Raw genomic sequence first — 14189 nt, forward strand, 5'->3', positions numbered from 1 at the left:
ATAGATCTTTAATTGCCCTAGATAATGTTACTCTAACTGCCTTCCTTCAAGACTCAGTTGAGAACATCCTACTAATGCTACTCCAATTGTCTCATTTGTATTAGAACATGACAAAGCTTATTCTTATACAATATTTCAAGAACAGAAATTCTTTTTTGTGGGCACAGGGTTCAGATGTTTCCTGATGTATCTTGTGAGACCTAGTTGCACAGGAAAGCCTTTTTTGCAATTAAAGACATGTTATCTTTGGGTAAATCTTATTTCTTAAAATTTCCTTGCAAATGCATAGTCACCCTCTCAGGTAACCAATATGTCTTTACAGATCCAACACATCTTGAGACTTTCACTGCTGATAAATTTGCTGTCAGTTTGTAGGGGGTGGAATTATTTGGGGAGATTATTAATGGAATGTGCGCCTTGGGATTCAGTAGGTTTTTTTTCTTTATAATTGTTTCCTTGTGTTTTATTTATCCTTTTTAGCAAGCCTCATTTGAGGTGGGCATGAATTTGCAGATTTGTTTCCTTTTATTTTGTTTTCCTATTGCTGATATACGTAGCATATGCATTTGCCTTTGTAATTTCTGATGTAATTGTGAAAATTCAATAAAAAAAGAAAAGCTATTCTACTTAGATTTATATTCTACTTCTATACATATATTCTAAAGAGGACAGGAGGATGATCAAACACACACATCAGATGGCACCTGCCAGTGTTCTGGAAAAGCTCTTCCAGGGATGTATGGAATATTCTACCCAGCCACTGCCTTACAGAGTCTTATGTTTTAGCTGAACAGTAGAAAATTCCAGCATGGAAAGGGAAGAGATATATAGGATTGATCAATTTGCTGTCCTTTGGAAACACCCATTACAGGTAATTGTTTTCTCAGAGAACAAACATTGTGACCAGTCATTCATAGGAGCCCCTAGCCAAAGGTTGTTTTGCATTAAAAAAAAATGGGGTGGGGGGAGGTAACAAGTGCCAACAAATGGGAAAATTGTTTGTGAGGAAAGGTCTCAAAGATACTCATGTCCAGTTCTTTCAAAGATCACAGAGGCCAAAAGTGGAGAGATTGCAGGAGGAGAGGCAAAGTCACTAGATGGCCAAAGAGAAGATTCCTTTGGCTGTTTGGATCCCTAGAGATAGTCATGGCTATGTCAATTTAGGAGAGAAAGCTCACCTCCAGTTACAGCCACTTAGAAGAATGTAAAATAAGTGCCATGTCACCCTTCTTTTGGAGTTGTATGCATTCCATAAGGAATCTTTTTTTGCAGTTGAACAAGGATGAGTTCCCTGCTCCTGGGCCTGTGCTTTGGCTCAGAGATCAAGAAACAATCCCTTGGTACTGAAGGCATGCCAGCGGCGAGTGTGGTTCCTGTGTCCTTTGGAACTGATGCCATTAGAAGAATGTTTTTGTTAGGAAAACCCTCTTCAAAATTTCATGTCTCTCCAAACAAAAAAGGCAAGATAAAATCATAACATGGATCCAAGTGGGGATTAGAGTTGGATTCTACTCCTTGAATCTGAATGGTAGACTGACCAAATCTACTATTGTCTCAGGAATCTGTGCACATCTAGGATGTAAATGTGTGGACTGACTTCCACATCACAGGTTTGCAAATCTTCTCAGAGGCTGATCTCTAAACGGGTCACTAACATTGCTATGGTTCTAACATTATGAACCTTGACATAAGCTTCTAAAGAAAAGCCTGCCACAGCATAACAGAAGGAGATGCAATCTGCTATCCTATTACATGCTCTTTTGGTTACTACAATCCCAGGTCTGTTCAAGTTACAAGAAACAAAACAAAAAAAAAAAAAGTTGCGTAGATCTATGAGCTTTAGTCTACTCCAGATAGGTGATAGCTCTTTTGCAATCCAGGACTGTTTCACTTCTAGAACACATGGCCTCTTGAGAGTAAGTGATCAGTTAAGGTGAAAATCCAATGCAGTTTTAGGCAGGAACTTGGAGTGAGTGCATAGCACCCATCCTATAATAATGGAACTTAGTATGGAGAAATGTAGTCTTACCTATTAATTTCCTTTCCTTGAATCCAGCTACACCAGTCAAGATGTATGGGTTATTGTCTACTAGCAGATGGAGACAGAGAGGACACCTTTTTCTGTGGCATCACCAGCACACAGGGTGGTACAGCGCAAGCAAAAGCCAGTAACTGTCAAAATAATGGAAACAAAAATACTACCTCAAGAACCATTACTAAATCCTTAAAAATAAAAACTCAAACAGGAGAAATTTTTCATGATAAAAAGTTTCCTCCCCAAAACTCAACTGTGAACCAGAGGGCAGGAGGCAGACACAATTAGACTCTACCCAAAGGGAGAAAGACCCAATACTTATAACCAAGGAGAGCCACTGGTTTCCAGGATGGATCCTGGACTGGCAGCAGGAATCAAGGAAAGCACATTAACAGGTAATACTAAATTTCTTCTTCTTTTTTATCATGTTACACCAATATAAACGCATGGTAAAATATCAAAGTTTTAAACCAACAATAGCAAGAAGAATCCAGGGATGCTCTAAGGACACCTGCCCCAAAGGCTGCATACTCTTCGACTTGTACATCCAATCTACAGTGCTTTGAAAAGGAATGTAAAAGTGACCAAGCAGCTATCTTACAAATACCCTCCAAAGTAAGATGTAGTCTCCACCCAAGAGGAAACCTGAGCCCTCAAGAATGAGCATGAAAGGCCTCCGGAACCTGTTGACCCTTTAGTAGACAGGCTACAAACATGGTCTTAATCCATTTGGATAAAGAAGATTTGGAGACAGTCTCACCTTTCCAAGGCCACCCAAACAGGTCAAAACAACCTTACCTGTGACTTGCAAGTACCTAAAAAGAATACACAGATATCCAAAAACCCAAGGCTCTTATTCTTATGACATGTTGCATTAGAGCAAGTTAGAAGAGAAATTGCTTGATTTATATAAAAAACAAAATCTTAGGCAAAACAGATAGCACCAGCCACAGAGACAGATTCCATGGAAAACACTAGATAAAGATTTGGGCAAGACAAAGCTTGTAACTCTGAAATCCATCTGGCAGAGTAAATAACAGATTCACATTTACCCACTCTAGATCTCTCATGATTTTAAACACCTCTATTATATCCCCCCTCAGCCAGATCTTCTCCAAGCTGAACAGTCCTAACCTCTTTAGACTTTCCTCATAGGGGAGCTGTTCCATCCCCTTTATCATTTTGGTCACCCTTCTCCTTACCTTCTCCATCGAAACTATATCTTTTTTGAGATGCGGCGATGTACACAGTATTCAAGATGCAGTCTCACCATGGAGCAATAGAGGCATCATGACATTTTCCATTTTATTCACCATTCCCAAATAATTCCTAATATTGTTTGCTTTTTTTTTTTTGACTGCCACAGAACATTGAGCCGATTTAAACGTATTATCCACTATGACGCCTAGATCTCTTTCCTGGGTGGTAACTCCTAACATGGAATCTAACATCGTGTAACTATAAGCATGGGTTATTTTTCCCTATATGCATCACCTTGCACTTATCCACATTAAATTTCATCTGCCATTTGGATGCCCAATTTTCCAGTCTCACAAGGTGCTCCTGCAATTTATCACAATCTGCTTGTGATTTAACTACTCTGAATAATTTTGAATCTGCAAATTTTATTACCTTACTCGTCGTATTCCTTTCCAGATCATTTATAAATATACTGAAAAGCACGGGTCGCAGTACAGATCCTTGAGGCAATCCATTGTCCAACCCCTCCACTAAGAAAATTGTCCATTTAATCCTACTCTGTTTCCTGTCTTTTTTCCGTTTAAACAATTTTTATTGGTAACCAAACAGAGTATGTACAACATGCATAACAGGTACAGTAGTCACAGTGACAACTCCAGATTTCTTCAGTACAAAAGAGCTATGCATGTCGTGCGAACTACAATAAAGAGTCACCATCATTTTAACAGTATGGAAAAAAGAAATAACCCCAAGCAACCCATTATCCCTCCCCCCACCCACCCACATGGTCATTTTTCTGTGGTCCAGAAGTGAGGAAACCAATGATACCTCGGCAAGGGCTTTATCAGAGAGGGAGAGAACAGAAGAAGGCAAAAGAGGGCAAATGAGGACACTAGAGGGCATTATACAGCATACCCCTGCGGTGCTCAGTGAAAAGGCACCGCTGAACGGACCCAGGACAGGGGTTAGAAAAGACCACATACCGTTGTAAGTGGAGAGTAAAGCAAAATCCCCGTACATATACGGGAGCCATTACCCAGAAGTGAGCACAAAGGTTGGGTCCTGTATATGAGCAATTAATTAAGATGCAAGCGGAGAAAGAACCTCACCCTGCTTCCGTAACCAAATGCAATAAGGTTCCCATACTTTATGGAAAGCTCCAAGACGATCCCGTAGCACAGCAGTCAGCCGACCCAAGCTGTAATATGAATGTAAACGCTTATGTACTTGAGCCAAAGAGGGAGCCTGAACCCTCTTCCAATGTAACGCGATCTCTGCCCGTGTTGCAATAAAGATTTGTAAAAGGAATTGCTGTGTATGTTTTAGAGTATCATCAACGGGGAGACCAAGCAAAGCATGCCAGGGGTGAATCTGAGGGGTAACAGGTAAAAGCCGACTCACCCAGGCAATAACCTGCGACCAGCATTCCTGGACCCTCGGGCAACCCCACCATATATGATAATAAGTACCCCTGTCACCACATCCCCTCCAACAAACATCAGGGATCGAAGGTACAAATTTATGGATGGCCTCAGGTGTTCTGTGCCAGCGATATATTAATTTATAACAATTTTCCTGTAGGCCGGCTGAGAGAGAGCATTTAGTGGCGATGGAATATATTTTCTCCCAATCTGCGTCATCTAGTGGGATCGGAAGGTCCACCTCCCAAAGGGTTCTGTGGCGTTGTACCCCTAGCCGACGTCCACTAATAAGGGCATACATTTTGGAGATAACTCCTCTAATGGACGAGGCATTCTTGCAATACGTTTCAAATAGTGTATTCGTCGTCCTCAAGGTGCCCTCTCGCAGCCCCAGTTGAACGAAATGGGAAACTCTAGCATACAAAAGAAAGTCCATGCTGGCAAGGGCATATGTATCACATAACTGGGTCTGGGTCATCAGAGCCTCCTGCTGTAGCACATGGCCCACCCTATATATGCCAGCTTTCTCCCAAAGCTGTTGGGACCTGGTGCGGTCATGTCCCCCATCAACAAGGTGTGTAAAAAGATGTGTCATCAAAGAATAGGGTTCAGTGCCCACCAGAATGGCACGCCACCGGCGCCACACCCGCAGCGTGGTACGCAGTGCAAACGGGACAGTCACGGTCTTAGGCCACTTTACTGGAGGCTGCCAAGGCAACGCCCCTATAGGGAGAGAACCTATCATGGCCTGCTCTAGTCGTACCCACTGAGGTCTATCATGGGTGCCATGTATCGCCACTAGTGCACGCAATTGCGCGGCGCAGTAGTACCATTCCAGATTGGGAAGGTGCAAACCCCCCCTAACCTTGGGTTGATACAAGGTGGCCCTCGCAATCCGTGGCGGGCGACTGCGCCAAATGAAACTGCATAAGAGCTGTTGCCACTGCTTGAGTTGCTGGGAGGGAATAAAAATCGGTATGGTGGTGAAAAAGTACAAAAAACGAGGGAGGATATTCATTTTAACAATAGCCATCCTTCCCAGCCAGGAATGAGCATTGTCCATCCACTGGTCTAGATTACCGCCTATGTCCCTGGCAAGGGGGCGATAGTTCAAGTCATAAAGCTGTTTGTTATGCGATCCTATATGAACCCCTAAATACTTAAGAGAGGAAGGGGCCCATTTGAAGGGGAAACGACGCTGGAGCTCAGTAGCTAACTGAGGAGACAGTGTGAGATTAAGGACCTCTGATTTGTCAAAATTGATTTTCATCCCCGACACCGCTGTAAACGTATTTAGTTCGCCAAGTAGCCCGTCCAGCGACCGGTCTGGGTCGGTGAGGGTGAACATAATGTCATCAGCGAAAAGAGAGATCTTAAAATGGTCAGTCCCCACCCGCACCCCCTGAATCGCCTCTGCCCCCCTAATCCTTATGGCGAAGGGTTCTAGGAATAAAGCGAAAAGCAAAGGAGAAAGGGGGCAGCCTTGTCGGGTTCCCCTCTTAATGGGAAAGGGAGTCCCGTAGCTACCATTAACTTTCACTCTGGCCGCCGGGTTCTCATAAAGTTTGCATAAGAGGGAAATAAAAGGGGACCCAAACCCCATCGCCCGCAGAGCCTGGAATAAGAACTCCCAGTGGACCAGGTCGAAAGCTTTTTCCGCGTCCAAAGCTAAAAGCACTGAGGGTAAATGATATCTGTGAACCATGTCAACGATATCAACTATCCTGCGGACATTATCAGCTGCTAAGCGCCCCGGTACGAAGCCCACCTGATCATCATGTACTAAACCAGGAAGAACCCCATTCAAGCGTGCTGCCAGTACCCTGGCCAAAATCTTTAGATCAAGGTTGATTAAGGAAATCGGCCGGTATGAGCCGCATCTGGTAGGATCCCGGCCTGGTTTTGCCAAGATTGTGATACCCGCAGTGTTTGCATCGGTAGTGAAAGAGGAACCCTCCAATAGGGAATTAAATGCAAGGGTTAGGGGTTCCACTAGAAGCGTTGCAAACCTGCGGTAAAACTGTCCTGTAAAGCCATCCAGTCCAGGGGCCTTGCCGGGTTTCAGCTTTTTAATAGCAATCAAAACTTCCCCCGACTCAATAGGCTTGTCTAAAAATTCCTTTTGCGAGGGGGTAAGCTGGGGTAGGGGCACAGCTGAGATGTACTCTAGGATAGCGTCAGGTGAAATAGCCCCATCCTTAGTATATAATTGGGAGTAGAAGTCAGTAAAGGCAAGCCGAATGGCTTCCTCCGAGGTAGCTAGCTGTCCAGCGTGATCATACACCTTGGCTACAACCGTTTTAGCTTGCGCTGCCCTAAGGCGTCTGGCTAAGTATCTCCCCGCTTTGTTGCCCCCCTCAAAGTGTTGCTGTTTAAGTCTAGTCAGATAATGACTAATAGCAGTGTCCTCAAGGGCCCGAAGCTGATCCCGGACTGCTAAAATCTTCTGATATAACCCCACGGACTGCGTAGCGCTATGACGCCGCGTGAGGGTAGCCAATTCCCCCAATAACTTCCTTCGTTGTGCCGCGCGTGCTTTGTTGCAATACGCAGCCCTTGCAAGGCAGGTTCCCCTTATCACAGCCTTTGCACATTCCCATACGATAAGCGGGGAGATACCTGCTGACTGGTTGTTCCGAAAATATTCTTTCAATTGGTCCTCTACGGTAACGCAGAAGGACCGGTCCTTAAGAAGGCAATCGTTCAGTCGCCAGGACCGAAAACCTCGACCAGCGTCCCCCATTCTACACATCATCCACACTGGCGCATGGTCCGACCAGGTGATGGTATCTATGTCAGCAGTTGGGGCCCGAGGTTGTAAGGATGAGGATATGAAGAAATAATCAAGCCTCGTGTAAGAATTGTGCGGACACGAATAAAATGTGTATGACCTGGAGTGTGCATGTCTAACCCTCCAGATGTCCACAAGGCCCCACTTACTCAAAAAGGTATGCAACGCTCGCCTCCCCTCAGAATGAGAACAGCGACCGGAACTGGAGTCCTTCGCCGGGTCCAGCACGAGATTAAAGTCCCCACCCACTATCAACTCCCCATCCGCATGCTGAAGTAACAACGTATGTAAGCGATGGATAAAGGGCTCCTGGTGGGTATTGGGAAAATACACATTTAGCAATGTAATGAGTCTGTTATCTACTTTAAATTTAACCAGAAGGAACCGGCCTTGCGGATCCCGTTCAACCAATAACAGCTCATGAACAAAAGAAGAGGATAGCAGTATTCCCACCCCTCCATATCTAAGGCCAGCGGTACTGGCTGCCCAAAAAGCAGTCGGGTATTGCGGAAAAGCCAGAAGCCTTTCATGATGTTTCCGAACGTGAGTTTCTTGTACAAACACTATCCCCGCGGCTTGTCTCTGCATCTCCCTTTTAAGCAATAAACGCTTCCGTGGCGTGTTTAGACCCTTAACATTTAAGGAAATCAATTTAGTGGCCATTTAATACATGGAAAAGTAACCCTCGCTCCAACCGCCCCCAGACAACTCACAGTCCCCCCGCACAATATGCCGCCACATGATTGTCCTCCCCCTCTGTGAAAATCCAGCAACTGTAACCATCACCTCCGCAAAAGAAAAGAACAGATTATTGACCATGGCCCACAGTATTCTGTATGATCCCAGAGACCTCCATGGGACCCCCTGCGCCGTGAGCCTGCTGCATCAATCACGGAGTCCGATCCACCACACCCTCCCCCCTTCCCCTCCCCGAGCACGCACTCAGGATCCTATACAGGACAAACTAGGACAACATTTATCCCCGGCAGAAAATAAACTTGGAATAAATGGTAGCACAGCAAACATGATATAACGAACATAAGTCAACAGAAATCAACAATGAAAGAACCTCAGGAGATTAATTCCTGACCCAGTACCCTTTCGGGCCTCCAACATCTGTGAAGCGGAACCCTCAAGATCCACACAGTAGTTCAGTGAGCACGAAAGTGCTAGGGTCTTCAACCTTGCTCCTCATGTTGTACTCGGCCCTCCTCCGGTTGGCGGCGGAGTCTTTTACCCCCTTTTCCAGCCCGCTGCCACCGAGGTGCATTGTCCCTAGTAGGTCCCTTATCCGTCGGTTGGCGGGGTTGAAAGGTAATGGGCAGTTGGGCCTTATGGAAAGCTTCAGTCGCCTCCGCGATGTTTGTAATCCTATGAGTTATCCCCTGAATCTGAAAAGCCAGTCCGAAGGGGAAGGTCCAGCGGTATCTGATGTCCTTCTCCCGTAGAGCTGTAGTAACTTCCCGAGCTCAACCGTTTCTGAAGCGTGATTGGGGCAAGATCCTGGTATATAGCAATGTGAAAATTGCGCCACTGGATATCCTTCATTTGGCGGGAAAGGGTATAAATGCGTTCCTTCATTCATAAAGCTGGTGAAGCACAGGACAATGTCCCTAGGTTTTTTGTCCTCTGTCGGGGGCCCAGGGCGCGATGTGCCCGCTCAAATTGCACTGTGGTGTGCGGGCCCTCGGGGGCAGAGGTATCTGTACCCCCGTGAAGCAAAATATCCTTGCAAATCAGGGCTGCCGTACCTGCCACGTCCTCAAACTCCGGATCCTCTGGGACACCTCGGATTCGTAAGTTGTTTCGCCTGCTCCTATTTTTCTAGGTCCTCGACTTTAGCTTGCAGAGCTTGCATTTCGGTAGATGAGTGTCCTGCCGGGCGATGAGGGAGTTAATTGCGTCACCTTGGCCGTCTATCCGATTCTCCGTTTCGTCCACGCGGCGTCCCACAGCTGCCAGGCTCTTCCTTGATTTTCAGTTTAACCAGTTTGTAATCCACGAAAGGACATCCCCCCATCTATCCCACGAGTTTTTACTTTGTCAAATGCCTTCTGAAAATCCAAAATACACTACATCTACCGGTTCACTTTTATTTACATGTTTATTAACTCCTTCAAAAAAGTGAAGCAGCTTTGTGAGGCAAGACTTGCCTTGGGTAAAGCCATGCCTTTCTATATGTTCTGTGATTTTGATCTTTATAACACTTTCCACTATTTTTCCTGGCGCTGACGTCAGGCTAACTGGTCTGTAGTTTCCCGGATGCCCCTGGAGCCCTTTTTAAATATTGGGGTTACATTAGCCACCCTCCAGTCTTCAGGTACAATGGATGAGTTTAATGATAGGTAACAAATTTTAACTAATAGATCTGAATTGTCTATGTATAATTTGCATTTTCAATGACATCATTGCCTGACATGACGACTGCCTGGGTATTTAATGAGACGTTCACGTCAGCCTTGTTTCCTCTTTTCCTATGAAGACAGTAGAGACGCCGAGTCCATTTTGAAATGGTAGCCTGCAGTGCCAAGACAAGTACTTGTTCTTTCTTTTATTATTTATAGCATCTTATTGAGAATATGTTTTGTTGACATTTTCAGGCAAATACTATTGTGACAATACTTCTCATATGCCCCTGAGGAAGCATTATTGCGAAACACCAGCTCTGTAGGGCTATGTTTAATGTTTACAACAAAGATTGCTGCCTAAACCTTCAAGGACTTGCATTGGAATGTAATGTCTATATAGACATTTAATGAAAATGACAAAAATTCAAGATAAACATTTTTGATAATTAATAAAAAATGTATGATTTTTGATAGTGATGGTGAATGATTAAAAGAAAATTTTTGATGGTTCCCAAAAAGTGGATCATCCTCTGCTAGCTCTATACAGAGAAAGAGGTCAAGAACCACAGATTACAGCCCTTGTTTATCAGTAGGAAAACCCCTACTTTTTAGATAGTTTTAGGTCTTAAGTTGCATTTCATGTATTGCTTTATATACCACAGAACCATATACAAAGACCTACCCAACGTGGTGTATATTTTATAACAGGCTCAAAGACGTAAAAGGCATATAAGCAGTTTTTATCTTGCACAAAAGGAATCTAGGGCTTTGTCCTCACACCAGATGGCAAACCATCTATTTAAATCCATAAGATCTTCTGTTTTATTCCTTCGTAGAAACCAGAAGCACCCAAGACACTATGGGATAAAGTAGGAATCCGCAGTGTGGGATAAAGCACAGAGGATAGTACAGTACTACTAAAAATAACCTGCATGAAGCAGCAGTAGAAGAAATTTGGCAGAGCTTAGAGACAGTTAAAAAGGAAACACAAGCAGGTCAGAAGATGGTTGAAAAGCTAAAGAAACAGGTATCAGAGCTGAAAGCCAGGAATCAGCAGCTTGATTCTGAGAATGCTGAACTTTGCCAAAAGAACATCAAAAATCAGACGGACGTGCAGGATCTCAATCGAAGATTGGTAGGCATACTCCGACAAAAGGAGAAGGAAGCAGGTAGAGCTGTGATGGAAGAATGGGAAAGTGAGAGAGCCTGGCTTAGAGAAGAGCTGGAGAGCTGTAAAGCACTGGTGTCTTCTCTGGAGACAGAACTGTCCAAAGTGAAAGTACAAAGGCATATGCTAGAGCAGGAAAACCATTGTCTCAAACAGGAACTAGATGAGATAAAACAGCTGTCGAGATATCCTGAACTGTCCGGCCTCCAGGATGAAATTTCCAGCGTAATAAGTAACCATGAAACTCTGCTAAAAGAAAAGGAGGCTCTGAATGAAGAACTGAACAGATGTGTTGATAAGGCTGCTAAAGTAGGTTTTTTAGAAAGCATGATTGCTAGCATGAAACAGGAACAGAAGTCCTGGGAGCAGCAGAGTCAGATGCTGAAAAACCAGCTTATGGGCTCACAAGAAAAGATTCAGAGTTCAGATGAAACACTACAGAACATTAACCTCCAAACGTCACACGCCAAATCAGATCTCCGTGTGAGCCAGCAGGAGAAAGAAGCTCTTAAACAAGAAGTAATGACACTACACAAACACCTGTAGAATGCTAAAGATAAGAATCAGGTTCTCCAAGGGACTGTCCATTCCTCTGGGTTCCAGAACCAACAGAAGAAATGTTACTGGGATGATCTGGCTCAGCTGGAGCAAGAGCAGCAGCTCATAAAGCAGGAGAATAAGAGAGACTCCAGAGAGAGGTCCAGAGCACTAAAGCAGACTTAACACACTCCAGGGAGAAGATCCGTCAACCAAAGTCCTCTGTTCTCTCCTTCAAACACCAAAAAAACCCAAAAACCATTAGGCGTCAAGAAGGCATTGGGCTAACTAACTTGCACAGAAATGTAATTACAACCTCAAACAGCAGTAGTATGACTGTATTGAGCTTCCAAGATGGCTGAGATAACCTGCATAAAGAGACCATGCTTAAAGTATGCATGGGGAGGCTGCATTTTCTTGGACAACGGGGATTATAAAACATGGTAATAAGATAGAGGAGAGAGCCTGGTTGTTAAAGTATTGTCTTGCAAGAATCAAAGTTGAAGATGCCAAGGCCTCAAATGGCCTACCAGCAGCAGTGGTGGAAGCCAGTGCTTTAACAGATTGTAGACATGCTTGGTATAGATAAGGAGGGTAGAGTTAGGTACTGTAACTGCAGGAGAGATGGGATAAACTAGATGGGGGAGGGAAAAGGTGTGTGAGGGGGGTTGGTGTGGATTGCTTATGGGAAGTGATATGCTGATGTACCTGATTGTGGCTGCTAGCTTTCCTACTGACCCCAACTACAGTTCAAGTCAATTCTTGGGTGTATGATCGTAGCAGTTGTGATCTCATACTAATCTGCTAAACCCAGTGACTGAATTATGGTGATTTAGATTAACTATGGCTTTTCTTCAATCCACCCACCAAATCCTAACTTAGTACTGAAGATCCCAGCAGTAACCAGATTTTGATCTCTAAATAAGACTCATTGTTGCCTGATAACTCAGTCCAGAGAGCCTGGCAATCAGGTTTAAATGATGGTCATAATAAAAACTCTCTCAGGCTCTCAGTCTCAACAAGGGACACTAATAAGGTTATAATCAATTTACAACCTCTTATCAAGTCCTTTAACAAGTACTAAAAATTCTGCATCTGTTGAGGGAGGGGGAAGGGATGGGACATAAGAGTATCCTACATGGAGACCACAACTAGAAAAGAGTGGGTGCAGACTGCCAGATAGGAAAGCATGCATAAACAGCTTGTAAAGAACTCCAATTCATTGGTTTCCTCCTATAGCAATTAGACAACATAACTAGTCCAGACTAGTAAAAAGAAAACAGAATTTGCAAAGAGTATAGGATGAGAAGCTCACACCAAGGTCCAAAAGGGGGGGGGGCCTTGGCTGCACATTTTACTTACTGAATTGCATGGGAATACCTAATAGGGCCATCAACATGCATTTGCATGTTGCGGGCGCTATTAGGTTCAGGGGGGTTGGACGTGCGTTTTGGACGCGCTATTACCCCTTACTGAATAAGGGGTAAAGCTAGCGTGTCGCAAACGTGCGTCCAATCGAGGGTTAACAGTGCGCTCCGTTGGAGCGCACTGTACTGTATCGGCCTGTTAATTAGGTGAAAAGTTTCTTATAGGAACACATCTGTCTCAAGAGCAATCTGTACAATCTGTACAATCTCTCCCCTTTTCCAGTTCCAAGTTGATTTCCCTGATTTTTTGTAACTTTCTCACATCCTTTATTTGATTCACTGTATTTATTCACTGTATTTAAAGTTCAAGGTTCTTATTGAGAACATTGTTTTAAGTTATGTTATGCTTTACACACTCTGTTAATTGTAAACCGGGTTGATGTGATGCCTGTCATGAAACTCGGTATAACAAAAACAATAAATAAATAAATAAATAAATAAGAGCCTAGATGCCTGATGTGCTTTGATTTTATACTACTTCATGTTATTTTATTTTTTCTATTTTTAAATGTGTTGGCATTTTATGAGTGTTTTATCTTTGTAAATCACTCAGAGCTGTAATTGTGGTGGCATAGAAATTTTAAATAAATAAAATTTGCCTGTTTAAAATTGTTGTCTATAGGGGACTTGAGTATGAAGGCTGTGAAAAATCCAGCTGGGTGGTTCAGCTCAAAACACCACCTGACACCTAGCCTAGGTAAAGCCAAGTCAGATAACTGACTACTTAAAGGTTTTATGCTCTTCATCTATTTACAAAAGAAATAGTAGCCCACAGAGTTATTTTTATTATAAATATAGCTATAAATCTAGCAGTGTGTGTGTTCCAGTACCACCCAATAACATCCACAAATACAACTAAGCTCCACAGTACCATGAAAATCATAGAAAAGACATTTTGATAAAGTAACTCCTGCCACACACTAAGGTCTGGAAATAAGACTGAACATTAATCATTACCTGATGACAGGTGATCAGAAGCGCTGTCCATACAAAAAAACCAGAAATGGCCTGTGCAGTTGTCGTCATGAGAAACATAGGCTGTTCCAGAGGCATGGGACCATCAGGCATATGGGAAAAGTTGGGGCCCACAGGCATAGAAGTACCCACTGCAGGAGTTACTTCTGTTGCCATTTTTTCACCTTCCAAAGGTTGTCCTAGATTTACTATGGCAACACTTCTAGACATTAATTTGCCTTTCTGAATGAGAAAAAGAAAAAATAAACCAAAATTGTGAGTCAATTCAAAAATGTTTCTAAAACAAC

General features: G+C 43.6%; 1 protein-coding gene across 7 annotated transcripts in view; it reads right to left on the reverse strand.

The window, feature by feature from the left end:
- The window catches only part of TMEM184B (transmembrane protein 184B), a 269118-nt gene that overhangs the window by 228197 nt on the left and 26732 nt on the right, over positions 1–14189 (reverse strand). For all 7 annotated transcript variants that reach the window (XM_029590165.1, XM_029590170.1, XM_029590168.1 and 4 more), the window contains one exon: positions 13885–14124. In XM_029590165.1, coding sequence (XP_029446025.1) covers positions 13885–14112 — 228 coding nt within the window. In that variant the 5' untranslated portion in view covers positions 14113–14124. The remainder of the gene's footprint in view (positions 1–13884; positions 14125–14189) is intronic.

Source organism: Rhinatrema bivittatum, chromosome 2, assembly GCF_901001135.1.
Source record: "Rhinatrema bivittatum chromosome 2, aRhiBiv1.1, whole genome shotgun sequence".
Lineage (NCBI taxonomy): Eukaryota > Metazoa > Chordata > Amphibia > Gymnophiona > Rhinatrematidae > Rhinatrema > Rhinatrema bivittatum.